Source organism: Lepidochelys kempii, chromosome 21 (genome assembly GCF_965140285.1).
Source record: "Lepidochelys kempii isolate rLepKem1 chromosome 21, rLepKem1.hap1, whole genome shotgun sequence".
NCBI classification, from domain to species: domain Eukaryota; kingdom Metazoa; phylum Chordata; order Testudines; family Cheloniidae; genus Lepidochelys; species Lepidochelys kempii.
In genome coordinates, this window is record NC_136400.1 from 11,527,765 (window position 1) to 11,554,385 (window position 26,621).

Genomic DNA, 26,621 nt, shown 5'->3' on the forward strand with positions numbered 1-26,621 from the left:
GGGTCTGCTCCCCCCACATTTCCTCCACCCCTCGTTTGATCCCACATGACCCCCCATCCCAGTTTTTCCCCTCCTCCCCCATTTTCCCTCCAGACCTGCCCCTCTTCTCCTAATAGCAGCTCCCCATTCTACCCCAGACCTATCTACCAGCTGGAGAATGAAGCAGTCGGTCCCAGAGCTCTCCTCATCTCTGGTGGGCTGCTCCTGAGGAGCTGGGCAGGTGCCATGATGGCCGGGATGGGGGTGGCTGCGTGGGTGCAGTGACGGCACAGGGTACAGAGGGCTGGCAGCTGTGGGTATGTCGGGCCACAGGTTCTCCTGCCTTTTTCAAAACTGCCCTGAGCGCTGTAGCTTTACACGCTTCCTGGATTGGCCAGTCTCCATCTATGCACGGGCCTGGCATTGGCATAGATATATGCATGGTGATTGTGTGCACTGTATGTATCTGAACAATCTGTTTCACCCACTCTGCATCCATGAAGCCTAAGTAGAAAAGATCTCTCAGTCCAGGGCGATCGTATCTTTTCTGGGGAGCCCTCTACCCAAGGATTCCAGGCCAGCAACATGGTAGCCTGTCTCCAGGAGACACTCAGTGCAGATGGGGATGCTTTTAGCCCCACTTAGGGCTCTTAGTTTTCAAAGGGGAGGGGGATAGGGGACAACAAACAAGCAGACAGACTCTCAGACTTCTGACATTCATGGCCAAAAAGGGAAAGACTCCCTCGGACATTCAGAATGTGAGTACCAATACATTTACGGCTGTCTTGGTTTAGGGTCTCTTGAAACAAATGGAAAAGGAGTACTTGGGGCACCTTAGAGACTAACCAATTTATCTGAGCGTAAGCTTTCGTGAGCTACAGCTCACTTCATCGGATTCATACTTTCCACAGTATGCATCCGATGAAGTGAGCTGTAGCTCACGAAAGCTTATGCTCAAATAAATTGGTTAGTCTCTAAGGTGCCACAAGTCCTCCTTTTCTTTTTGTGAATACAGACTAACACGGCTGTTACTCTGAAACTTGCAACAAATGATGACCCAAGATTTAGGAAGAAAAATACTTCTCTGATAAATAGGTCTTGATATTTATCTAAACGTTCTCCCCCCTCTTACAGTTGGGGAAATCAAGGCAAGGAATATGTAAGTGCCTTGCCTGTTGAAGATGATGGATGGATTGTAGTAGATAAACAACAAAAACGCACCCTTACCAAACAAAACCCCATCACCTGCAATCCAAGAGATTATAGAAAATCGGAAGAAGGGTGATAATGTAGATAAAGACTGGATCCACATCTGGGTTCAATCCTGGCTCAGACACAGACTCTCTGTGTGACTTTGAGAAAGGAACTGCATCTCTCAATCCCCCACATTTGTAACATGAGAATGATGCTAGTCCCTTTATCTTGTCTGTTTGGCCTGTAGGCTCTTTATAAGGCTCTCTCTTCCTTTGTATATGTACAGCACCTCGCGCAATGGGGGTTTGATCTCTGTTAGGGTCTCTAGTCAGTGCAATGATTCAAAACAATAGACAATAAAAATACCAGCTCGGGAACTGTGTTGAGCCAACCCATGAACAAATAATTTTAATGGTTTTCAGCAGACCCATCGTTTTGTAGGCGCTCCACTGTCTCACCCTGTTGAAGTTGGACAGATCCAGTAAACACAACAAATATATGATACAACCCATCACAGCTGGATTAAAAAAATACACAAAAAATATAATACATAAAAAATGGTTTTACATTGTGGACTGACACAGCTCTACAAATGGTGACCATAACCCTGGTAAGCTTTACAAAGTCTTTAAAAAAATAAAACAGTACTTCATGTGAAATTCATAAATACAATGGGGGAGGAGGAGAGGAAGGGGCTTGGTTATTGATTAAGAGTCTCTGGGTACCTGTTTAAGTCCCATTACGGGAGAGCCAAGCACTTGGCATCTCTACCGCTGTCCCGTAGGAGTGAGTGGCAGCCGGGCTAACGGGCAGCACGTGGATGTGTATTTGTGTCCGCAAACCAGAGGTCAGAGGGCGTGTGAGAACAGCCAGGGAACTAGGCAGCGGATCTACTGCATGATGCTCTGAGATTACAAGGGAGGGAGGTGGGTGGGTTGCAGATGAAGGGCTAAGAAACATAAAACAGTCCAGTTTAAGAAGAGATTCTTTCCAACAGGGCTCTGGCCCAGTGTGGGAGCGGGGCAAACACAAAGGTGGGGCGGGGTTGTGTTGGGTTTTTATAAAGCCCAACTCGTCTAGCAGAGCAAACTCCCCCCACCCTCCCCTCGGCGAGGGGACCGGAGCCTGCCGCAGGAGTGTATACAGAGCCCTCTGTCTGGAAGGCAGGTTAGGGAGGGAAAGAGGGGGGCATTGTTATGTGTCTCTGCATGCTGACGGGAATGCTTGGAAAAGGGAGGGTTGAACCTCAATTCCCAGAGTTTTAGATCTGCGAGTGAAACAAACATGCTACATATAAGAAACCCAGCCAGGTCTCCCCACCACTGGAACATGGGCACAGAAAGGGACTATGGGGATTCAGGATTCTCCCCCTCCTGAACTGCACAGACAGCAGCTCCCCACCTCCTCTTTCTCCAGCTACTCCCTACCCCACAGCTAGAGATGGGCTGAAGTGTCCAGAGGTCAGTGTGCTCGGCCTTCGAGAATCAGCCAACGATGACTGAATCTTCCTAGGAACGAAGCTTGTGCCACTCTGGGGGACAGCTACTCGCCCACGCCAAGGGGGACAGGGAGCCTGGGACATTTGCTCCACCCACCCAGGGGGACTGGGGGACCAAGGTTCAGAATAACTCGGGGGTGGAAGTCCTGGGTGTCTCCATGCGCCTTCGCTCTGAATCCCACGTACCATCAGTTCTTGGAACTTCAGCGCCTACTGTTTGCTCCCCAGCACTGCCGTGTATGCTCTGCATTAAGGTTTGTTTCCTGAGCTAGTGCACTGGGCTTTGCCGTATTACTGCTCTGGTTCCAACAGGCCGCCCCGTCAACGGTCCCATGCAGCTCCTCCGGCTCACGCGGGCATGGGTGTGTCCGTCAAGACTCCCCGGGGAGGGGTTTCCAGGATGCCCACAGGTGGCACCAATCGCAATGTTATTAGAATAGTTAAATATGTTGTACTAGAAAAACTTTGACCAACAGATGGTTTCCTTCAAGGGTTGGAATCTTCACAATTCCCTCAATGCTCCTGACAGCTTCCCCCGGTCACAGAAACTCAGGGCTGCCATATTGGATTCAAAGACCCATAACTTACTTGCCTACCTCCCTCCCTGCCTGCCTACCTAGCTATACAATAACTGTACACCTGGCCACCAAGCAATGTCTGGGCATCTAGCCTTCAGAACAACATGCTAATCAATCCCTAGCTCGAGCAGAGGGGGATAAAAAGGAAGAAGAAACGGGTCAAAACTGAAGATTCAGCCTCTTGAAAGCGAGGCTAAGTCCACTGGGAAAGACAGGGTATGAAGCAACAAAATGTCTGTCTCAGGAACATCCCCTTCCCCTCCCTTCTGCCTCCTCAACCCAGCACTGCTCTCACTTTCCTCCCAGGAGAGAGGGAGGAAGGCAGCAATGGAATGACAAGCCATTAACCCACCAGTTCAGGAAGCAGCACAATGCAATAGGGCTCACATGTCTGTGAGATCCCCTCCTTGTCCCCCTTCATCAGGAGTAGGCCCCCTCCTGAAGACAGAGAAAGGAAGAGAAGTCTGCAGAGTGATGGGGAGGAAGGGAGAGGACTCTAAGGACAGTGTCCCCCCTGCTCTCCTTCCACTACATCTATGCTCCCTACATGCACCAAACCCTTGAGATCTGTCCAATCACCATCTGCCTGATATGGCCAGTCTCTTTCTTCAGGCACCATCTCAAAGACCCCCGCTCTCTTTGGGCCCCTTTCCAGAGATCTGCAGTCTCCTAGAAAAAGGACATTTTTCCAGCACTGGGACCTCCCCTTGCAGCGGCCTCGCTGGGATCAGGCCTACAAGCTAATCTAGCTGGGCAACAAGGACCCTTGGATTCCAGCCATCAGCGGGCCCATCCATTCACCCTCTTTGTGCTAGCGATCTCTCTCTTGCTCCAGCCTCCGCCAGACTCACTCGCCTTAGTGGCAAAAGAAGCAGGTTCCAACTCCTAACTCCCTCCTGCTATACGGCCTCCTCCCCGAAATGCAGCCACAGATCGCTTCCCCCCGTTAGTCACAAAGTTCTCAAAGGAAATCCCCATGTCCAGTGACAGGCTCTGAGCTCCTCAGTGGAAAAGCCACGTCCCTCAGTGGGGATTGGACAGGGCATAGGAGAGGCAGTTAAGTGTGGGAAGGGCAGGTGGGGCAAGGGAAAAGCATAAACTGAAAAAAGTCAGACCGAAAATGCCAAAGAGGAAGAGATGGAAAATTTACATATGTAAATTAGGGTGGGAAAACACAATCCTGTTGCCACTTCCCTATTACTTACTATTAAGCCACAAATGAATAATTAGAGGAACACTACTGAGTAAAAACTCCTGGGCCTGAGCCCGGATGGTGCGGGGAGCCCAAACTCCTACGTACTTCAGCAGGAGAGGACGACATTCATCACCTTTTATTTTGCTCCTTGGTGTGTTCCTGCATCTGAACTGACACTGTACGAGTCAGTTTCACGTTGGTTCTAGTCACTTTCACAAGGCTGGGCTGCAAAAGCTGCAGGGGCAGGAGAGCTCCACCCCAATTAAAAATATGCTCTCTCTTTAAAAGAACACATATTTTAAAACTTAATTTTAAAAAATTATGAAAAAAACGTTTCCATTCAAGTTTGGACAACTCTCCCGACTGCCCCTTTAAATGACAAACCCTACATTTTGGACCTTCACTACCCAGCAGTGTCCCTTTAAGCTGTACCCCAGCCATACCACCACCTTCCATTTTGTCACAGCCATGTGGCCAGATTTCAGCCAATGCGACACCCCCTGAAGTCCAGGGAGTTGTGTGGTTCACATCATCGGTGGATTTTGCTAATGGGGATAACGTGAGGTGGGTTATAAGGTACCACTGTGGTGGATGGGTAGACCCCACTCCATTGCCTGCAGATAGGAACGATCAGGAAAGCAATGGGAGGCGATAGGGAAAGTTAATACCCTGCTAAACTGATCTTCCGGCTTTGGTCTAAGCTTTTCCCGCGTCTCTGCCATGAAGTCAGATGCCAAAGCATCGGCAAGAGCTGCTTAAAGCTTCCAGTCGTTTGGGATGTTTGAGAATTTCCTGGGTGATCCCACCTTTCCCAGCCCAGGGACTTTCCCCCCCAGGCCTCTCAGACTCTGCCTGGGTACAGCCATTATACTGCTGGTCTCCATAGCCTCTGAGATCTCTTTTCTCCAGCTGAGCCCCTTCCTGTCATTCTGCTACCTTCCTGCCCTCCCACCACCTGCTCTGACTTCCCACAGCCATGCACTTAGGACCCTCTTCTCTCAACTGGTTCAACACACGCTCCAAGGTGATGCACCCACATTCCCAAGGCCTGGGACACTGCCATGGGACCAACGCCCCCACACAAACCATAATGCCAGGCATACTGCTGTGGGTACCTCCATAACCGTAGCTCCAGAGACAGTGTTGCAGGATCACTGCACTCCTGAAACAAACACAGTGCTCAGTGCCATTGCTGTGATAACACTTTTTACAGTCACCATTCCCTCTTGCAACTAGCTGATGGGGATGTTACACACAAAGACCTGACCTGCGTCTCTGTGGGCCATGCTGGCTTTGCACATCGCCCACTGCAAAGAGTGGGGCAGAAGAATTCTCCCTTTCCCTTGCCCATTTCCAGACCAGACCATGCCTTGTTGGATAAACCAGGCAGCATCCACTTTCTCATCCCACTCTGAAAGGCCATTTCAGCACCACCCACTCATCAGAACGAAGCCAAGCAGAGCTGGGCCGGGACGCACGATCATTTATAGCTGAGCAAGGAGGTGCATCTGGGTATTAAGAAGGGGTTGTCGGTCGACGTGGCAACATGCTGCTCTAGGACGGCATGCTGAGAAAGGCACACAGGCGGTAGGCCTCAGGAACGACGAAGGCCAAGTCTTTCCCCTTCCAGCTCTGGATGAGCCCCTCCTTTCGCTCTATGGTTTCTTCTTCTTCTTTTTTTAAAAAAAATTGTTCCTAAGTAGAAAACATCTTTGATTGTGAGTCAGTCTTTTTGGCTTTTCTTTTTCTCGTTTTCAAAAGACTTCCACCGAGGCATCCTGCATGGGCAGCTTCTCTGCAAAGGCCTCTCCCCCCCCCCAAGCCCTACCCATCCCACAGGGCCTCTAGTCTTTGACCAACTTGTACACGTGGTGTTGGGCGCCATGCTCGCTGGTGGATACCTCAAAAACAAAGGCTATACAGAGCAAGGTTTCCTGGGTATCCCTATTCGTAACAACCTGGGTGGATAGGAGAGAAAGAGGAGTCAGGAGAGTCCAGAGATGGGTTCTGTGTTATCTTGTAAGGGACAGTTTTACCACGTGGATAATTTATTTTATAGATCTGTATCCACATGTATGTACACACACACACACCCCCCCCGAGTCTCCGCTGGCTTGTACCTTGTCAAGCCACTTACCCCAGTACAACATAGGTGAAATCTAGAGCTGGTGCAAATGCCAAACTTTTGTTTCATGGGACATTTTTGACACTTTACAATTTGTTTTCGTTCTGAACCGGAACAAAAACAAATATTTTCAAAACTTCCCAGGAAACAGAAATTCCGCCCCCAAAAAGTAGTGTTGGAAAAATGTTGAAATTTTATTTCAAAGTGAAATTTTTCTTTAGAAATGTATATGATGTTTAAAATGTTTTTAATATTACTTTTTTTTTTTTTACATTAGTTCTGATAAGACATGTAAGAATCTATAACGACATGTGATGTCAGATTAGGCTATGACTTGACATAGCGTAGCATATTTTACACTATTAGTACCGGTCATGAAATAATGTGCAAATGATAAAATCTACAAATAAACAAATACATTTCAAAACAAACATTTCCAAAAGAAATTTCATTTGGAAAATAAATTTTCAGTGGGAAATGGCATTGAAATCGACACAATTTCTCAGAAAATTTCAGTTTTATCTAAACAGTATTTGTTTTGAGGACTATTTTGTGACCAGCTCCAGTGAATTACGTGTATCGGGGTACACAGCTGCATATATATTTATTAATATGGGTGTCTCTATAGTGTCTAGTCACATTACATTTTAACGTATTTTATACACACACGCACTTTAGAAGGATAAAATTCGTGTGAACAAAAAAGGATTAACCCGCCTCACCCCCCCAAAAAAACCTCTCTCAAAATCCAGTTGTGATTTTGCCTCAAACTTTCCCCAAAGTGCCACCTCGGCACAAGATGTGGCCTGTAAAAATTCTAGGTTCTAGGAAAGCTGGTTCGATCAGGAAATGGCTTTGAAGAAATTAGAGCCTGTGTTTTCAAAATAATTTTAGGTGCCCAACCTTAAACAAGCCTGATTTCCAGAGGGCAGGTGCTCAGCACTGTCTGACTATCGTGGTTCTTTAAGGCAACCCAAAGAGTGCACCCAGAATAACTAGTCACTTCTGAAAGTTTAGGCCCTGGTCTATAATGGGGGGGACATCTTCAGTCTTAACCATGCGGGGGAGGGGATTTGCACCGACATGCAACAAAGGGTGGTCATATGATTGTGGTCATCAGTAAGTCATGCGTCACTTATGAATGGTGAGCCTGGAAGTGGAGAATGGGGATGGAAGAAGAAAGGAGGCAACGTCGGGTACCTGCAGGATGGTGAAATTCTCCAGGACGCTGTTCATCATGTACTTCTCCGGGAGATGCTTGAGTTTGTGGATGAAGTTGATCATGTATTCGCACATGGGGGATCGATGGATTCGATAGACAAACCGGCCATTCTCCAGCCGTGCGTACTCTGTCTGCAGAAGAATAGATCCAGGTGCTCAGTGTTACTACACAGTTAGCACGTGGCTGCTGTCAGAGTGTGCAAGGGAGCGGGCGGGAGTAGGAGCATGCAGGACGGACGATGTAGGTAGCAAAGACACTGGGATCTGCAGCATGAGTCTAAGCGAACTGGGATATCATCACTGCAGAAGGCTGAAATTTACTAGCTCAGGTACTAGATGCTCCCAGATCTGTTTAAGGAGCAGCTTTCATCCAGCTATTTCCACTCAATCGTGCCTTTAAGGCTGTTAGCTCTTTGGGGCTGGATTCTGTTAGCATCTGGCACATTTTACCTGTGACACAGCACTGCACGTTCCTATGATAATTAATAACGGCACAGATCTCTATTAATTCAGCTCTGAATTCCCAGAAAGGTAGGTACCCTCCCCATTTTACAGATGGAGAAGCGGAGGCACAGAGGGACAGTGACTTCATCAAAGGACACAGGGAGCCAGTTGCAGAACTGGAAATGGAGGCTTGACTCACCGGCTCGTGCTCTAGCCACTAGCCTGCACTCCCTCATGGGCGTGGGACTCACCTCTACCTTCTCGACGACTTGCTTCCCAAAGGAGCACACCTTGGTGGAGACAGTGACGGTCATGTTCTCTGCGCTGCTGTACTGGCTGCTCACACCATAGAAGGTCCCAGGACCGTCCTGGATCGTGCTGTTCAGATCCGCCTAAAGCAGAGGGAAAGGGAGGGCGTTACCAGGAATTGAGCTAAGCTTTGGCTGGAGGCGGGAAGGTCCAGAATGTGGAGCTTTCAGGGACAGAGACCTGGAGGTAAAAAAAAGTCACTGATTTACAGAAATACCATCTTTCTCGACGGACTGAAGGCACAGAGAGCACGTCAGCCCCTCCTGAAATGCAACCACGTCTGGGGAGAAAGACAGAAGCTGTTGAACAGCGTGCTGCAGGAGTGCATGCTAGGTTAGGATAGGAAGCAGAAAATACCATATAAGCCACTGCAGCCCAGCGGGCTGGGGAGAGAACTGAGGGACGCAGGAGGTAGTTACCTCTGTTGGCATTTGGCCAGGACATCAGAGCTAAATACCTCTGCTCTTGCAAACACTGCTGCCGGATCTGAAAACCAAGGTCCTCACCCTTGAGGCCGTTCCTGTCTCAGGAGGACACAGTACCGACAACGCTAAGAGGTCAGAAATCTGGATTCAGACCCACCCACCCCGCCCCAAACCAGGAGACTTTTAAAAGATAGCGTGTGTTTTGGTCGGTCTTGATTTTTGAACTCCCTCATGCCGCACCAGCGTGTGTGGGGTGGAGGCAATTAGTGCAGCTAGCTCCCCCAAACGTATAGAGGAAGGAGATTTTTGCCCCCCTGTGGGAGAGACGTTGCTCCCTGATGGCTCAGAGCTTCCAGCTTCTCTCCAACCCCCACATTCTAACTCATTCATTTCATGCCTCCCTGCTCCCCACCACCTGCCCCTCCTCCAGCTCAGCAATTAATTACTTGGCCCTCCCCTCCCAGCCCCCACATCAGTTCTGCCCTCCCTGCAGCTCCAAAGGCTCTTCTCCTCCCGCTCCTGGGCCTGGGGGGGAGGGAGGGCGACTGGAATGGGCACCTCTTCTCTCTGTTCCCAGGCTGGAAGGGGGATACAATTCCAGGGGCTCTTCATGCCCCCTCTTCCCAGGCCCGGGGTTGCAGGCAGAGAGGGACAGAGAGCAGACTGACCCACTGCTTACAGGATGAGGGACGGTCTCCCTCCTGTGCCAACAGTGTCGGCTGCACCTTTGTTCCCCACCCCCTCCACACTCGTTGAGCAGGGCTGACGTTCCAGTGAAGGCTGGAGCCTGGGGGATCATGGGGAGACTGGCTGCAGTGGGAGGCAGAAGCACGTGGCTGGGGCTGAAATGACAGCTTTGAAGATGGCACGTCACTGAGTTCAGCAGTGCCTTAGAGGGAAGAGCCCCCTGCCAACACAGCCCCCCTCCCAGCACTGCACTGACTTGGGAAGGAAGTGTGCCCATCTTCCGACTCACCCACACCTGTTCTTGCCGTTTCTAGTGACCCTGGAAGATCTCCCACCCAAGCCTGGACCCAACCCAAGCTGGTGTGGCTTGTAAGGACAGGCAGCATCACCCCCGAGGTGATACGGCTGATAAAAGCCCCTGCATGTCTGTCCACAGCTGCCAGCTGCCACCCTGGCTTCTGCCGGGGAACAAACTTCTTCTGGCTCGACTCAGATCATTGTACAAACAGGTTTGCCAGCTCCTGCCCACCACAGTGTGTGGGAGCATCTGCGAGGGGCTCTAGACACACAGCTGGGCATTGTGGGGAGGGTGGGAGCATGGTTCTTACCCAGAACTTGACAAGGAAGAAGGAGTTCTGGGGTCCTCTCTCGTAGAGCTCCTTCAGGCCCCCCTTCTTCTCAGGGAACTTGTCATAGATTTGACGGATGTCCACGGCCTCCAGCAGGGGGTCGCTGTATGAGGGGTTCGTCTGCCCGATGTGCACGAAGAGGTGTTTGCTATACTGTAGAGGAAGCAGGAAGGGTCAGCGATGTGGGAGCTGTCATCGGTTGCCCTAGATGCATGCACACCATGGAACCACAGCCGCTACGGTGATGCTGTGTCAGACGCCGGAACCCAGAGCCCTCCAGCCTCCCATCACCGCCTGGGCTAAGAGATCACAGGGACCCAAGCTATGCCTAGAATCATTCTCCACTCCCCTCTGCTGCACAGGGGCATAGGAGGGACAGCTCTGGGGGACACCAGACCTGTCCCTGGGCACCGATGCTTGGTGCTAAGAAGCATAGGGACAGCAGAAATGTCCCCTCTGCTCTCTGGGATCTCCATCCCCGTCAGTCTATTTGGAAGGGCAGGGTGAGGGGTCAAAACTCCCAGCGCCCCCCACAGAGTTACCGTTTCAGCATCCCGCGGCACCTCCATGAACGCTGAATACTCCAGGAGCCGCAGCTTAGCGGAGGCGATGGTGCGGTCCTGCCAGACGGGCACGGCTGAGGCAGCCGGTGGGAGAGGAGCCAGGGGCTCGTAACCTAGAACGGAGAAGGAGAGACCATCCAGCAAGCCATGGGATAACCCACCACTCCCCTGGGGAAGCTCAGGGAAACCTGTGCCCGCAACGTCGATGCGGAAAGAGATCTGGCAGGTCTCCGCAAGCCCAGCTGCCCTTCCTCCTAGCCGACGCTGGGCTGGTTTCCTACGCTAAGGGCAGGTCTAGATGGCAGGTTTGCTGTGCACTGACTTGACATGCAGTACGTAAGCTGCGGTGACGGCATGAACATGGACAGCGGTTTCCATCCGCATCGTAGCGCACACACGATAACTTGGAGCGCCGTAAGAGCGGGGCATTTGGCGGGGACCTCCAGCCTGGCTCTAGAAGTGTCATGCAATGGGGCTGCCAACCCCCTTCCTTGGGGGCCTAGTCCAGTGGCAGACACACACACTTCTCTATGTGGTCTACCACTAGAGAGGGATACAGAGCCACAGCTCGTTAGCATTGCCAGGGAGCTCCCCCTGGCGTACAGCTCAGTCCGACTCTCAGCCTGCCCACGCTGACCCCCCGTGCTGCTGACTCCCTTTGGATATGTGAGACCCACACCAGCTCCAGACCGAGGTCTGCGCGTTTAAGCCTTTCGCTCTTTCTGTGAACACTGGGGGAAAACAGAGGCCTGTCCCACCAGGGAAATCCCCCACTCTCCCATCCCTGCTAAGATGGTCAACTTCTGGGGACGGGGGCTGACGGTTATTTAAATTACACACACGCACAGCACCTAACACCACGAGGCTTTGATTCTTGATCGAGGGGCGTCAGCACCGCAGCACTGTCAATAACAACTGCCCTCCCTTCCCCTAGAGCAGTGGTTCCCAACCAGGGGTATGCTGCCCCTGGCGTACGCAGAGGTCTTCCGGGGGTACGTCACATAATCCAGCTATTTGCCTAGTTTTACAACAGGCTACAGAAAAAGCTCTAGCAAAGTCAGTACAATCTAAAAATTTCATACAGACAAGAACCTGCTCTATACACCATACTCTGAAATGTAAGCACCATATTTATATTCCAATGGATTGATTTTATCGTTACATGGTCAACATGAGCAAGTCAGCCATTTCTCAGTACCCCTGGCTGTGACACTTTTGTATGTTTATGTCTGCTTTTGTAGGCAAGTCGTTTTTAAGTGAGGTGAAACTTGGGGATACGTCAGACAAATCAACCTCCTGAAAGGGGGACAGCGGTCTGGAAAGGTTGAGAACCACTGCCTTAGAGGAACACTGGTCTTGGCTACCAGCCCTCCTGGGATCTGTTGTGGCTAACTGGTCTTCCTGGCTAATGAGATTACACTTTGTGATAACGGGGGATTTCCACCTGTGTTTCTTGTTCAATATGTAACAACGCCGCTGGCTGGGTTACCCACAAGGGTTGAACCTAGGACTTCTGGAGCCAAGATCATGAGCCTCTACAGCGTGGGCTAAAGAACAGACTCCCTTACCTTGGAAGCAGTAGCAGACACACTAATCTCTATATGTGGTCTAGCCACAAGGGAGGGATAAAGAGCCACGCTGTGTTACCTTTGGAAAGGCTGAAGGGTCAGTGGGTGTGCCGGGAGGCTGCTTTCTTTCTGGGCCCACCGGGCGGCAGAGCGTTGCTCATAACAGAATTAAACAGGGCAGGTTCTCGTCTCAGCGGGCTGCGGAGACTCAGGATCAGGGGCAGTCTTGGGAGCTTTGCATCCTGGTGAATTACAGACTATGATGCGGAGGTGACACCCTAGTATCTTAGGCTTGGGGCAGGTGGGGGACCAGTTCTCAAGGTGGCGCCTCTGATGCAAGAGAGACAATTCTGCTGTCAAGTGGGAATCCCTGGTGCAGGAGGGGATGGGAAGAGGAGGAAACAGCCCCTCAGAAGTTAGAGCTCGGGCGGCCATAGCAGAAGGACACAGAGATGCATATGTGAACATCCACATGAGCAGTGGGCAGAAGCTGGGGTGGTGGAGTTTTCCTCTGGGGGAGGAGCCAAGGGCAGGGCAATTAAGGCAAGCAAACGAATATCTCTGCGCCTCGATGCGGAAGAGGTGAAAACCTGGCCACCAGTGAAAGTGACCCACTTACTGGCTAGTGATGGAGGCACTGGTGGCTGGATGGGGTAGGCTGGTTGTGCAAATGGTTTAATGCTGAAAAACAAAGTGCATCGTTAGGCAGGTTAATGCGAATCTCGTTTATAAAGCGTCCTCCCACCCCCCTGCCCCACCTCCTCTCCGTATGGAGCTTCCTGGACAATTAAGACAAGAACATCTATATCCAAATCCACACAGTGTGCCTCTGCGCACGCACACAGAGAGCAACTGCTAATTCTCATCTCCCTACATCTGCCTGCCCCGCTCTCTCCTCCCCAAATGAAGAGGCCTTCTGTGCCCCTCCCACCACTCTCCCCCAGCAACTGGGATATGTCCAATCCTCCCTCCCGACACACCCCCTTAGTCTAGTATAAATGCAGCTCATCCGGAGGCCCACATTCTCAGTGCACACAGCCATCAGCCAGACACCAGCGCTGGCCGGACCCCAGAGATCATCAGGAGCAAGTCATTAGCAGCCAGATGTTGGTGGATCATCGCCACAGCCCCAGGCCAGAGATACAGCAGTCCTTCATCCATCAACACACTCAGCCTGGGCAGGGGCCAGACAAATGTTCCCCATCCCCCACCCCAGAGGTAGTGGGGAGTTCTGCACACAGGTTTCTGACCCTCTCCTGACTACACGGGAGCCGGCTGCATGCATCAGGTTGTTCTCCACACACTGCTCACATGCAGATTTAAAAACATGCACACCAGTGATTTGCCTAAGCTGGCAGAGTTGGGCATAGGACCTAGGAGACCTGGCCCCCCAGTCCCTGCTCTCCCCGTAACAGCACACTGCTTTCCTGACCTCTGACTGACACAGGAACTTGGGGGGAGAAAACCAAGTCATATTAAAGCATCAGCAGCCATAAATACGGTCTGATTGAGACTTGAGGTGCCTCTTTACTTACTCCTGAGAGGGTCCAGGCTGTCCTGGGATAGACCCGCTCCAAAACTGGGGAAACAAAAGCACACACAAAGGAATAGTCAGGGACTTAACAGCAGCACATCCCAACACCCTACGACACATCTTACTGCCCCTTTGAGCAGGTTACTAAACAGCTCGAGGGGCTTTAAGGTTACACACAAGTCTACAGCCAACCTGGAAACTGCGTCTTCGGCAAGAAATCCTCTAGGGGAATGCCGTAGCTGTGAGCTCCCCAAGGGTCAAGTCTCCTGTCCCTTTCCTCAACAAAGCCGCCTGTCGAGACAGCCTAGGACTGGAGTAGCTGTGAGCTTCCTTGCAGCCACCCCTCCCCTGCTGTTCCCTGTATCAAGTCCCAGTGTGGCAGGTGAGCCTGCAACCTCCTTCCTAGATAGTGTTCCTAGCTCATTCCATGTGGCAGATCCTGCTGGGCTGGGAACACAAGGAGAGCCTTCTTCCACCTGGGGAGAGCAGAGTCCCTTACCCTGGGGGGAGCAGAGAAGACCGCCTGAGGAAGAGGAGGAGGAGGGCTGAGTTTGTTCTGCAAGACGCTGGCGGATACGATCTGTGCGGATGACATGGAGGCCATACTCTGAAGGGCCTTGTCCTTCGAGACCTGGTCCTTTGAGAGAGGAGAGGAGGAACAGAAAGCATGGTTACCAACCCAAACTGACAGGGACGCAGACAGACTGACCCCGATTACCCCCTTCAGTGCAAAGGAGCCCAACACACTTTACAAACTGGATCTATACACGCAAAGGGAGCCCTTCAACTGCCCCTGAGATGCAGCCACCTCTGGGGTGGAGCATGGCAGCTGTTTATCATTGCCATGCATTGTTACACAACAGTTTAGGACAGGAAGTCACGGAGAATAATGAAACAGCAGGGAGAACTTGGGAAGGAGAACAGAAACCACCCCGCCCCCCACCCAGACTGGAATTTGCTCATGTTAACATCCCAAGGGATTGTCGAGCACAAGTGGCCCGGGCCTCGGTTTTAAGTCTCACATGTGAGAGGGCACCTTTAGCAGTACTGGTTGGGTCCTGACTCAGAGAGAAAACACCCCCCCCAACGAGTCACTGATACCAGGGATTTTTCCTTGGGGGTGGGGGGTCTCAGTCCATGGGAGAGGGCCAGGGAATATTAAAGGGATAAAGAGAAGTTTAAAGAAAGTAACTGCAAACTCAAGCACTACTTACCAAGTTCATGGCCTGTACGTAAAAGAAAGGAATAGCAACGGTTAGTATGTTTGCAACAATCCCAGAGCAGAGGCTCGTCTGCACCCTTATAGGAGTCATTAACATACTGACCCTTCGAAGAACCAAGGAAAGACGGGTTTGACTTTGGAAACAAACCAGATCTAAACCTGGGTGGTTTCTAATGGACCTGGTCTCCCTGGGAATGGGCACAACAGATCCGTGCGGGCTGGTAACCTCTTCTCAGTTAGGCCCCACTGAGTAGCGCACGGGCCGCCAGTGAAATACCAGAATAGGCTGCACTCGTACGTGAAGCTGTGGCTAGGGAGCCCCGGGCTGGCTGGGCACGAAGCAACCTTACCCAGCTCACACATGTACGTGTGTGACGTATGCACCAGCAACGGTTCTATATGTGCACACAGCAGAAAGGCGGGGAATGAGATGTGCATGGCTGTATGCAAACAGGGGCGCTGGGACCATTTTTATAGTGGGGGTGGTGAAGGTGGAAACCATGTACTTGGTTGGGAACTGAGTGGATGTGCGCATGTAGATCTGAGCGGGGATAGGAGCGGGAAGAGTGCTGGGTAGAGGGGATTTAAAGGGATGAGTAGGAGGAAATGATTCTCAGCTGTTTTACGACGGATTGATTTGTGAATTTCCAGGCCTGCACATAGATCCTCATTTGGGCTATTGGATCTTCTGTGTTTTGAATATAATCAAGCCTTTCCCATTCACCATCTCTTAAAAGTTTTAAAGCTGGCAAAGTGAAATGAGAAAACAGGCGTCAAAAATAACCTCTGCTTATCATGCTCAGCTCCAGGGTCATTGGGAAGGAGCCATAGGAGGGAGAGGGTTAAAACCAGGAAATCGAAGTGGCCACATTTTCAGACGGGCCCAGTGCAATGGTTGCGGAACACTAGAAAATCTGTCCCTAGATGTCTGTGTGTTTATATGAGGCAACTGGCAAAAGGAGCAAGGTTTTCTTTTAGCAATAACTATTTGGCTCACTCAGCAGGAACAGAGGGTTCTGCAATCTTTCCCAGCACATCTGTGGTCATCCTAGCGCAGGGGTTCTCAAATTGGGGGTCGGGACACCTCAGGGGGTCACGAGCTGTCAGCCTCCACCCCAAACCCCGCTTTGCCGCCAGCATTTATAATGGTGTTAAATATATTTAGAAGTGTTTTTAATTTATAAGGGGGGGGGGGTCGCAATCAGAAAGGGGTCACCAGTAAAAAAGTTTGAGAACCACTGTCCCAGTGTGCTTATTACATATGTATGCCCTGATCATCAGATCATATATTGCTTTTCCGCCTCAGAGCTTAACTTGAGGCTTGATTGGCCAATTCATTTTGAACCAATTTTAAGAGCCCCCAGAGACTCAGGAGATGGATGTATTTTAAAAATCAATATTACACAGTCCTGTACGTGGGGAGCATAAAAGCAATGTGCACGAACACACGTTTGAGGCATAGTGAGAACTGAAAGGCTGTATTCAAAGAGGATCACAAAATGGAGATACGGCTGTTCCACACAGAGGACCTTTTGGCCCTTTCAAAATTGCCCTCAAGTGCCCCTTGTAACGGAGTAAGCAGGGCTTGTCAAGTACAGCCTCCTTCCGCACCAGTTACTGAGAGTCCCCAGGGGCCAGAGGAGTTACTGTCCTTATGGAAAAGTCAGATGGAATTTAATAGGGACTAAATTGATAGGGAGCTATAGAAATGACTCCCAAACCCTATACTAGAATTTAACAGCAAGCCAGAGCCTCTCTCTAGGTTCTTCTGAACAATCCTCTAGACTCTACAGTAGGGACAGAATTCCCTATTAAATTCTACAGGGATTTTCTGCCTGGACTTGTTAAATGGGACAGGAAGACAGAGGGTACTGGAACAAACAAATGCATATGGACCAGCAGAGAGATTTCTCCGTCACCTGGGAGCGGCCCCTGCGCCGTGCAGGCTAATCATAGTTATTGCACTATTATGGTGCGTTCTTCCCCTCTGTTTGCGGCATCCACCTGTTGTCTCTCGTCTCCTACTCGAGCTCTTCAGGGCAGGGTCTTTTAGTTAAGCGTGTGCACGTGTGCCGTGCCTGGCACAATGGGGCCCCGATGGTGGGGCTCCCACAAAACAAAATGAACAACCACCACCAAAGGAGGAACATCCTGACGAGAACTTTCGTTTCAGCTTCAGTTGCAAAACCCCTCCCCGCACCCTGCCTTGTGACACCACCCCACCCACATGTGCCTCTGGCACCCAGCAAACAACAATACAGAGAACACACAGTGGAAACGGTTACTGAAAGGTTAGTCAAACTCCACTTAGAAAGAGGGAAGGAGAGAAAGAAAAGCCAACCAGAGAAGAGACAACATTCCAGTTTTATCCTTGCTCTGCTCCCTTGGCTCCTGGATCCCTAGCATGACCTGTAGGCAGCCAGAATGAACTGGAGCAGGGTCTCCATGGGAAGCCCCCAAAGCTCCTGGCTGAGTATCCCTGCACTAGCGAGTATGCCCCACCGTATGAGCCCAGTGGCTCAACTATCCCCCACCCGGCATCTCCCTGTGCTGGTCCCACAGCCCGACTGTCCCCCTACAGACTAGAAGCACAGGCCCCAACACCCCCGTGTCTCCTTATGGGGAGGGGTGGGGGGCAGCGTCACAGTGTGCGGGCCCCATAGCCTGAGCAGCTCAACACCCTCTGGGCCAGAGTGGCCCACGCAGCCTGAGTGCACGAGAACCAGCTGGGACAGCATCACTCTGCACAGCCATGGGACCAACTCATGAGCATCAGCATCTGCTGGGGGAGCATCACCCTGCAAAGCCCCTTGCTCCGGGCCCCCAGCCTCAGCCACAGGTGTGGGCTCTGCATCTCATTCCCGCCCCTTGGACGTTATGGCTTCAACTGGGGAGGTGCCCAGCATGCTGTCCTGACCCCCTAGCCCAGTGCTACTAAACTCGTCTGGAGCAGCACCTAGCTAGGTTAGGCTCCAGCCTGCACTGCTCCCTCACGGTCCTGCAGGGGCCAACTTCTGATGCATCTCTGCAGCCTGGGGGAGGCCCTGACTCTCCCAGCTACAGGGAAACATGCAGAGCCTTGCCCAGCGCAAGAGCTTGTGGGAAGGAGGAAGAGCACTAAGGGGAAAGCCTAAGAGCCTTGCTCGCTATGTTACTGCCTTTGGGATACTCAGGCTCTGGCCAGCCCTTGCAACCTACCAACCCTACACTCCCCGCTCCATGCAAAGCAGGTCCCAACATGGGCAGAGCGCTCACCATCCTGCAAAGGGCACACGGGAAGAGGTTCTCCAGGGAGGCCTCTATCTGACCTCAGGAGCTTCCTAGCTAGACTCTCCAGCTGGAGAGATCCTGTTGCAGTCTCTTCCTGCCACTCCTTCCCCAGGGAGTGTCTGGTTCCAGGAACGAAGGGAGTCGGGGAAAGACATAAAAAGGAAAGAGAAAGCAGCACACCACAGAGCTGAGGGTGTTAGTTGTCAGCACGGCCACTGCTCGGGGGCAAGCGGGAGGTGGGGGGAAGCCGGGGAGCGCGTACCTTCAGCTTGGACTGAATCTCGCGAGATTTCCGTCTGGCTAGAACCTGCAAGTGGCTAGAGACCTGCAGAGAGAAAGCAGAAGGAGAGGGGAAAACAGCAGAGCCGTCAACCAGAGCAGAGGAGAGGAAGGAGAGGGGCTGCCCCATGCTCACACACCACGGACGCATGGGCAGGGTCTCCAACGTACCTTAATGCCAACCTGGTACTCCCGCACCTTCTTCCGAGCTAGAACCTGTATATGGCTGGACACCTAATGCCCGCCAAGCCGTTCAAAAAGGAAAACACAAAGAGAATGAAGACATGATCCCGCACTCCGCTGCGCTCGAGATACACGGGGCCAGCCTGGGGGTCAGCGGAGGCTCCTGGCCTGGCCGAGGTTCTGGAGAACTAGCACTCCTCCTATGGAATGCGATCACCAGTGGCCAAAAATATTGGGCCAGATCCTCAGCTGGTGTAAACGTTACACCGGTTTAGGCCAGCCGAGGATCTGTCCCACAGAGCGGCATGTGCCCTGCGAGCACACCCCTCTCGTTTCATTTTGCAGTGTGGTTCTAACTCTGCAACCAACGGTGGTGTGGACGCCAAGGCTGTTGGCGGCTTCTAAGCAAAGGGGGCACACATCTGACCAACATAGAGATGGTTTCTCTAACCGCCAGCCTGGCACGCTCAGCCCGGGCTCTTTCCTTCTCGTGCGTCACTGTCATGGAGGGAGTTTCTGAAAGGCAAATTTTGCCCTTCCACATGGCCATGCCAATCCATGCCTGGCGGAATATGGCCCTGCAATTGCAGCATAGCTAATAATTCCATGGAAGATGCTGGAACAGACTCCGGCAGGCTCCCCAACCTCTCTGTGAATTGTGCTGTGCAAAGAGGAGGAAAAACATAGGCAAAAATTTTCAGGGCCAGGTTCACTCAAAAAAGTGAAGTCGACCCAGCTACGTCACACAGGGCTGGGAAAAATCCATCCCCCGGGGCAATGTCGTTATGCCCCCCTGACCCCTGGTGTAGACAGTGCTTGGCAGACAGAAGAATTCTTCCATCGACCTAGCTACTGCCTCTCAGGGAGGTGGGCAGGGATGGTGTCCCTCGCCTCTGTTTGCCAGAAGCTGGGGATGGGCGACAGGGGATGGACCACTTGATGATTCCCTGTTCTGTTCATTCTCTCTGGGGCACCTGGCACTGGTCACTGTTGGAAGACCGGATACTGGGCTAGATGGACCCTTGGTCTGACCCAGTCTGGCCGTTCTTATGGATTAACTACGCTGACAGAACCCCTGGCATCATTGAGTGTCTACACGGAAGCGCTGTCAAGCGTAGACAAGTCCCAAGTCTGGGCATTTAAATAAAAGGCGGCTGCTTTTGTGAGAATCCACAACCCTCACTGAGGTCACTGAGAGCTGTCAACCCTGGAAAATCAGGTGGGTGCAGTGTCGTTATAGCAGTGTTGGTCCCAGGGGGGCGAGGTGCTAGCTTTTATCGGACCAACTTCTGTTGGTGAGAGAGAGAAACCTCCAAACCACACAGAGCTCTTCTCCAGGCTGGGGAAAGGTACTCCGAGCATCACACTTAAACACCCGGTGAAACAGATATGCACTTAATACAGGTTAAAGAGGGCATTCAAGGGGAAGCGGGCATCAAGTGGGGAGTTAGGAACCTCTCTTGGGCCACCCAGAGCTGGAAATTTCGGCTTCATCTGTGTCATGCTACGGAGCAGGCGACACTGAATCCAGCCTGGGAGCAGGTCTGTGCAGCAAAGTGGCGTCATTTCCCACATGCTCCCTTCTGACCATCAGCTGCCCCTACGTCCTGCTCTCTTGCATCTAGTCCCAGCCCCTAGGCTGCTTCTTCAGCGCAGAGACTGTCTGCTGTGCATCGAGGTGCCTGTGACACATGGAGGAACATTTCTGATGGAGATCACCAGGTTCAGTTTGCTCTTGGTTCAAACCTCTGTCTCCAGAGGGACCCAGTGATGGCTGCACGCTCCCTAACAAAATTCCCCTCTATTCATCCGTTCGAGCAGCACCTTCCCCTGCGCCCCCCCCCCACCTACTGCCAAGCCCAGATAAGTTTTCTAGGGATAAGTTTTCAAGGGATCATTTCAAACATTTAACACACAGGAAAAGTTCTACTACATGGCGCCAATGTGGCCTTCAGTCTATCCATGTCTCTAGACAGCCCTCCCCCCAGTAGGATCCAAGCACCTTATTATCAATCAGTATGTCTATCTACGGTGCTTATACTGCCCCCATCAATGCAGTAGCAATCACTCATGGATTTTATCCTTCCTGGGAGGTAGAGCAGTGCTGTTATTCCCATTTTACAGATGGGGAGCTGAGGCACAAGGGTAGATTAATGATTTGCACAAGGTGTGTGTGTCTGAGCTGGGGATCGAACCCTTCTCTCCTAAATCCCAGTTCATTAGACTGTCCTGCCCCCCATCACAGCTCCTCTTGCCAGCCAGTCTAGAGCTACCTGTTGTCACAAGCCAGCGGGGAGCAAAAGTCAGATTTCCAAGTTCCTTTCCCCCTCACATTGGCAGGAACCCCGCTACAAACCATAGCCAGTCACAGCACCAGTGACCCGCTCTTCTAATCCCATCACAGTGCATGCACTGGACACAGCCAGAGGGACTTTCTCGCATGGGGAGCAGCGGGATGGCTGTTGGCAACCAGACCTGTTGCAAATGAAAAGAGCCTCTTCAAGGCTTATGGACAATCAGCTCCGTCCCTGGACTGGTCCAGAAGCACTCACAGACACGGTCATGGAAATGGATACAGGACTCCTGCTCCCTTGGTGCCACGAGGCAGGTAACACCCCAGAGCTCCCACAGCAGGTGTGATTCGCTGCCAGCTGATTTTCAATGCTGCCCTGGCGCTAGTCCCCAGTTCTGCACACCTCACCCAATACAATGAATGGGGGCAAGGAGCATGGGGCTGGCTGGAGGGAGGGGATGCAGGTAGCCAGTGGGAACAAGGAGCTCTATGATTCCCCCGCCACTGAGCCTTACAACAGTCTGAGCTTCTGGTGGGGGTGGGAGAGAGCTCTTTGCCCATGCCCACGGCTGACAGGACAGATTTCTAGTGCATCAGCACTGGGGTATCTGAGGCACCTGGGTTACACAAGTGCCCCCTGTCCTGGTAAAGAGTACTGGCAGAGAGGGGCTCTAGAACTGGATCTAGAAGAGAGGGGTGAAAGACGCAGGATTTCACTAGAGATCTCACACACCAGTGACCGTTCAGAGCTGGAGGCTGGCCTGGCCTAGTAGGAAGAAAGGGGCGATGTGCATAATTCAGATCCAGGTTTGAAACTAGAGGTGTTTGGGTTCAGGCCCAGATTCCTCCAGAAGCGATAGGGCCGGGTGAGTATAAAACAGGAAGCCCCATGAGCCCTAGGCCCAATCACAAGCCAAACCCCAAATCAAATGACTTTTGAAGGTTTAATTAACACTCCCTATGCCCCACTCTCCATCACAGCTCCCCCCAGGAGGGGAGGCGGTCATGTCGCTGCCCCATGCAGAGGGCTGCTCTTGGGACGTGGCTGGGCCCATCGGGACTCTCAGGAGGCTCAGGGATGGGCGACGGTGGGCTATGGAGGCACACACCGGAGGGCCGATCCCAACGGAATCCCAAACTCCAGGGGTTCTGACACCTCACGGTGGGACGTCAGCAGCCGGGAACCGTGGGATCTTAGCACAAGAGCCTCTACTGCACCAGCTAAAAGAGGCTGTTAGCCATTGCTGCAGGAGACTCATCAATCTCTAGTTGGCCTGGCCACACCCAGAGGACCATAGAGTGCCACGCTGGCAGGCAGAGTGTACAGGAGGCTCACCCAGCCCTGCTTGCCCAGCGAGCTGAAGCCCACGGGAGGAGATAAGACGACTGTGCAGGAACAGATCAGTTCCTGGACCTCAAGCATCCGATAAGCAGTGGGGTGGTGGTGGGGGTCTCAACGATCACTATCCCTCCCTTTGCTGGGCTATAGCAGCTCCCAGAGAGCTTGACTAGCCGTATCCGAGCCCCATAACCTCCCCCATGACACAGCTCAGCGTAATCCTCATTGCACTGATAGGGAAAAAGGGGCACAGCGAGGGGAAACGTAAGACGCGCAGCAAGCCAGCGGCAGAGCTGGAAGTGAACCCAGGCATCCGGACTGCCACACAGTCCCTCCTCGTCCTCCCAGGGCGCAACGACAAGCCGAGCGAAGCGAGCCAGACTCCCAGCACTGTCCTCGAGGTCGAGTCTATCAGCCAAAGGTCTCACACTCAGACACTTTCTTCAAATAAAGTAAAGCAGGGTTTTTTTTACCTGTTTTCTCGTCCGTGTTTTCCCCGTCCGGAGCTTGATGTATCTCGCTATCAATTCGTTGCGACCTAGAGCAAGCCAAAGTAAGAACAAGACTAAGAACAGAGTAAGAACAAGATCAAAGCAGGAGCATCTTGCCAGGTCCTCTGCCCTGCCCCCGACACTCAAACACTTCTCTTCCCTAGTCCAAGTGGAGCCTTCCCCCCACATCCCAGCCCTGGCCTAACCAAGGTTTCTCTCCAAGCCACATGTCAAGTGACAAGGCTTTGCCAGAAGGTGGTGCTGTCCTGGCAGCTGTCAAGGCAAGACTGAGCCAGCTGGTGGGGCAGGCTGGAAGGGTCTGTGAGAGCCCGGGTGACAGCGTTAATGGGAAGAAAGGGGCCAGGACAGAATGAAATGACCACAATGGAGGGACCGTTCCGATTGACGGCACGCACCGAATGGCGGGCGGTTTGTGCCGATCAGAGAGCTGGGCGCAGACATGGGACACCCAGAAACTCCTCCCATTTTGCATCTGCGGGAAGGGATTCCTTCCCTCCCGCACCGCTCCCGGAGGACACTGCGAAGAGGGGCAGGAGAGCTTTCTGTGCTCGCTCCACCAGGAACCTGGTGCTTTGGGAACACTGCTCTCGGAGACACCCCTTCCCTTCCCTCCCCTCCCCCCGGGAGGGAAACGGGCAACTCTACATGCTGCGGAAATGGGATCTGGGTTCAGATATGAGTCACATTGGCAAGCCCCCCATTTTCCCCCATTGCCCAATCCGCATTTCCAGCAGTGCTGGCCTTTTAAACAGCCTTGCCCGACATCCTCGGCCTAATCCGAAGCAGAAGTGCTTTTGCTCCACATTTTACAGGCCAGCTGTGGCCAATCTAAATTCAACCCTCGGAGCAGCTGGGAGCTTTCTTCTCTCTCCTCCCCCCCCCACCCCCAACCGATGTGGGGGTGGGGAAGCATGCCAGATTTATTTTAATGGACCAGATGGTGGTGGTTGGAGCTAGTCGAAATGCCCTTGGAGCTAGTTTAGGATAAAAAAAAAAAAAAAGTCAAAAAGCCAAACAACTTTTGTAGCAGCACCGGACGCCCCACGCCTTCTGGGGGCAGGGGGAGGGGCTCTCCGAACAGGCCTCACACTGTAAGGGAAGAAGCACGAGCGCCCCTCGCCCCCTCCTCATGCCCCTGCAAATCCCGCCAGCCGCAGGGCGACAGACAGCGCCAGGTGCTGTGCTGCGTCCCATGCCTCCCGGGGAGGGCAAGAGAAGGAAGGCTCCACATGTGGGAGTAACAATGCTCCCTCCAGAAAGAGCAGCTGGAGCACGGACCCTGACCCTTGAGGGGGGTGCAACCCCTTATGGGGGTAGGGCAGACCCCCCCCTCTTTTGCCCCCAGAGCACTCACGCGCCCTCTTACTGGTGACCTGAGCAGGCCCTCATACCAATGGGGGCTAGCACGCCCCTACATGGTGGGATGAAGCATGCCACCCTGGTGCCCTCACTGTAGTTTGTGAGGGGCATTAGCCAATCCTCACTTCCCCTGTGAGACCACTTTACAGATGGGGGAAACTGAGGCACAACAAACAGGGCAGTGACTTGCCCAAAGTCAGCCAGCAGGACAGGAACAGAGCTCCTGTCTCCTGAGTTCCAGCCCAGTGGCCCATCCACTCGGCCATTCTTCCCTCACACACACAGGCAAGCTTGCCTGGGAGTAATGGGGCTCCCCACAGGGAACAGCTGGAGTGATTCCCCGCACCCTGGGTTAACACTGGCCCCCACAGGGGATGGCTGGACTACTTCCCCTTAGAAGGCAGCTGTAGCTAATCCTGCATTCCCATAAACGCCCACAACCAGGGGCTCTGGTTTCCTAGTCTCTAGCCACACAGAATCAGGTGGGCCGAGGCCCAGCCTGACCTGCCTGTACCTACTGGGCTACCCCAAAGATGTGAGGGAGAGGAGGAGATTCCAGCCCTCAGCCTCTCCCCACACTATCTGAGGGGCCCGGTGAGGCTGCTCCCTTGGGGGGCTGGCACGTTGGCACTGTTAGATGCATTTCCCCTTGCAGCCTCTCCATTGCAAACTGCACATTAGAAAGAAATGCAGCCCAAGGAGAGTCATCAGGGAACAAGTATCTGGCTTGACGCCGCCATTCCCTTCTTGTTCACCCCCAGGGTCTGAGATCTGCTCTTCCACCCTCCAACCCCGAGCGCCCCAGATGCCACTTCTCTTGGCCTCTGCATCGCTCCCCTCACAAGGCGCGGCAGCTGCCCGGTTGTTATTGGTGCCCAACGCTAGCTATGCCCTGGAGAGGTGCTGTTGGAAGGACATGGCAGGTGCCCACCTGCTCACCCTGGCAGCGTGGATCTCACTCTTGACGCCCCGGCGGGCTGTCAGAGCACAAGAGCCTGGGGGTTACAGCTAGGCCAGGACCTGGGAGACAAGCAACCTGAAGGATCCAGAGTCATGGTGGGCCCTGGCCTAGCAGGGAGGCCTAGTGACCTGAAGAGGCTGCACTCCAGGCAGGCCTGGCCCCACAGCATGGTGGGAGGCATGTGAGGAAGCAGAAGAGGGGCGGCAGGGTGTGTGAGAGAGCAATGGAGCTAACCCTGAAGATCCCTGGATCTGGACAAAGCGTGGCAAGGGAGGAGATGCTGAGAGGAGAGGGCAGCGCTGAGCGTAGAGGCACGGGGGCAAAGATGAGAGGAAAAGGAGGGTGAAGAAAGGAGGACAAGGGGTGGGGTGGGGAGAAAAGAAGAAAAAGTGACCCCAGTGGAGGAGAGGGACTTCGGGGTCAGTAGGTGTCCTACAGTCCTACAATGTACAGCAGGAGCCTGCCGGGAGGGGAGGACTGTGGGGTGGAGTGGGTCAATGTGAGGTGATTGTATTTCCTGCCCTCCCATTGTGGGGACACACCAGCTCTCCTATATCCCCACCATCCTCCCAGTCTTGAGCACGGCTCAAGGAACTACAAACACAGCGCAGCCATATGGGGCAGCCCACGCCCCGCAGTGGGGCACAGCACAGACGGTGCACTATGGGCATGGGACACTGGAATATTTGCAGTGGGTATTAACAGTCCACCTCCGGCCCCGCCATCGCAGGGTTCTCTGCGCAGTGGGAGCCTCTTCCAGGTGCTCTGGAAGTTTGCAGAGGCCTCAAGGGATCATCATTCCCCAAGCACTGTGAGCGGGTCTCCCCCTCTGGGACTGAGCTTTGCAACTGTGTGGGTCTCCCTTTCGCCCGGCGTGTCCTCTCCCCTCACCTCTATTTTAACAGCATGTGTCACTTCTCCCTTGGCGCCCCCCAGCACCCTGTGGTTAACTGTGCTGTGGGTAACTCTCCTCCCTCTGCACAGCTGTGTGTGCGTGCGTACCATGGAGCTGCGTGTCTCTCTTTCTCTGGTACTAGCACACACTAACCCTATTCTCTGCTCCCTGTGTGTGGTACCAGCAGGACAGCTCTGTGTGGGCCCCACTGTCTCTATGGTACCTGCGTGGCTAAGTCTGTGCGTGTCTGTCTCTGAGAACAGCGGGAAGGCCCCTGTGCATGCCCCCCCTCGCCGTCTCTATGGTACCAGGTAGCTAAGGGTCCTGCTCTCTCACTCTCTGGTACTGGCAGGCTTTGC

General features: G+C 52.9%; 1 protein-coding gene across 5 annotated transcripts in view; it reads right to left on the minus strand.

Annotated features, from left to right (window-relative positions):
- Window positions 1-1,543: 1,543 nt before the first annotated feature.
- TEAD3 (TEA domain transcription factor 3) overlaps window positions 1,544-26,621 on the minus strand; it is a 57,307-nt gene continuing 32,229 nt past the window's right edge. Inside the window, exons 3-14 of one of the 5 annotated variants that reach the window (XM_073319794.2) lie at window positions 23,009-23,073; window positions 18,892-18,954; window positions 18,704-18,766; window positions 15,164-15,175; window positions 14,449-14,586; window positions 13,951-13,994; window positions 13,035-13,096; window positions 10,827-10,960; window positions 10,264-10,437; window positions 8,486-8,626; window positions 7,770-7,922; window positions 1,544-6,402 (exon numbers count right to left, since the gene is read on the minus strand). In XM_073319794.2, the coding sequence (XP_073175895.1) occupies window positions 6,289-6,402; window positions 7,770-7,922; window positions 8,486-8,626; window positions 10,264-10,437; window positions 10,827-10,960; window positions 13,035-13,096; window positions 13,951-13,994; window positions 14,449-14,586; window positions 15,164-15,175; window positions 18,704-18,766; window positions 18,892-18,954; window positions 23,009-23,073 (1,163 nt within the window). In that variant the 3' untranslated portion in view covers window positions 1,544-6,288. Of the gene's footprint in view, window positions 6,403-7,769; window positions 7,923-8,485; window positions 8,627-10,263; window positions 10,438-10,826; window positions 10,961-13,034; window positions 13,097-13,950; window positions 13,995-14,448; window positions 14,634-15,163; window positions 15,176-18,699; window positions 18,767-18,891; window positions 18,955-23,008; window positions 23,074-26,621 lie in introns of all 5 variants that reach the window. The other 4 variants (XM_073319795.2, XM_073319796.2, XM_073319793.2 and 1 more) reach the window with 4 other exon arrangements.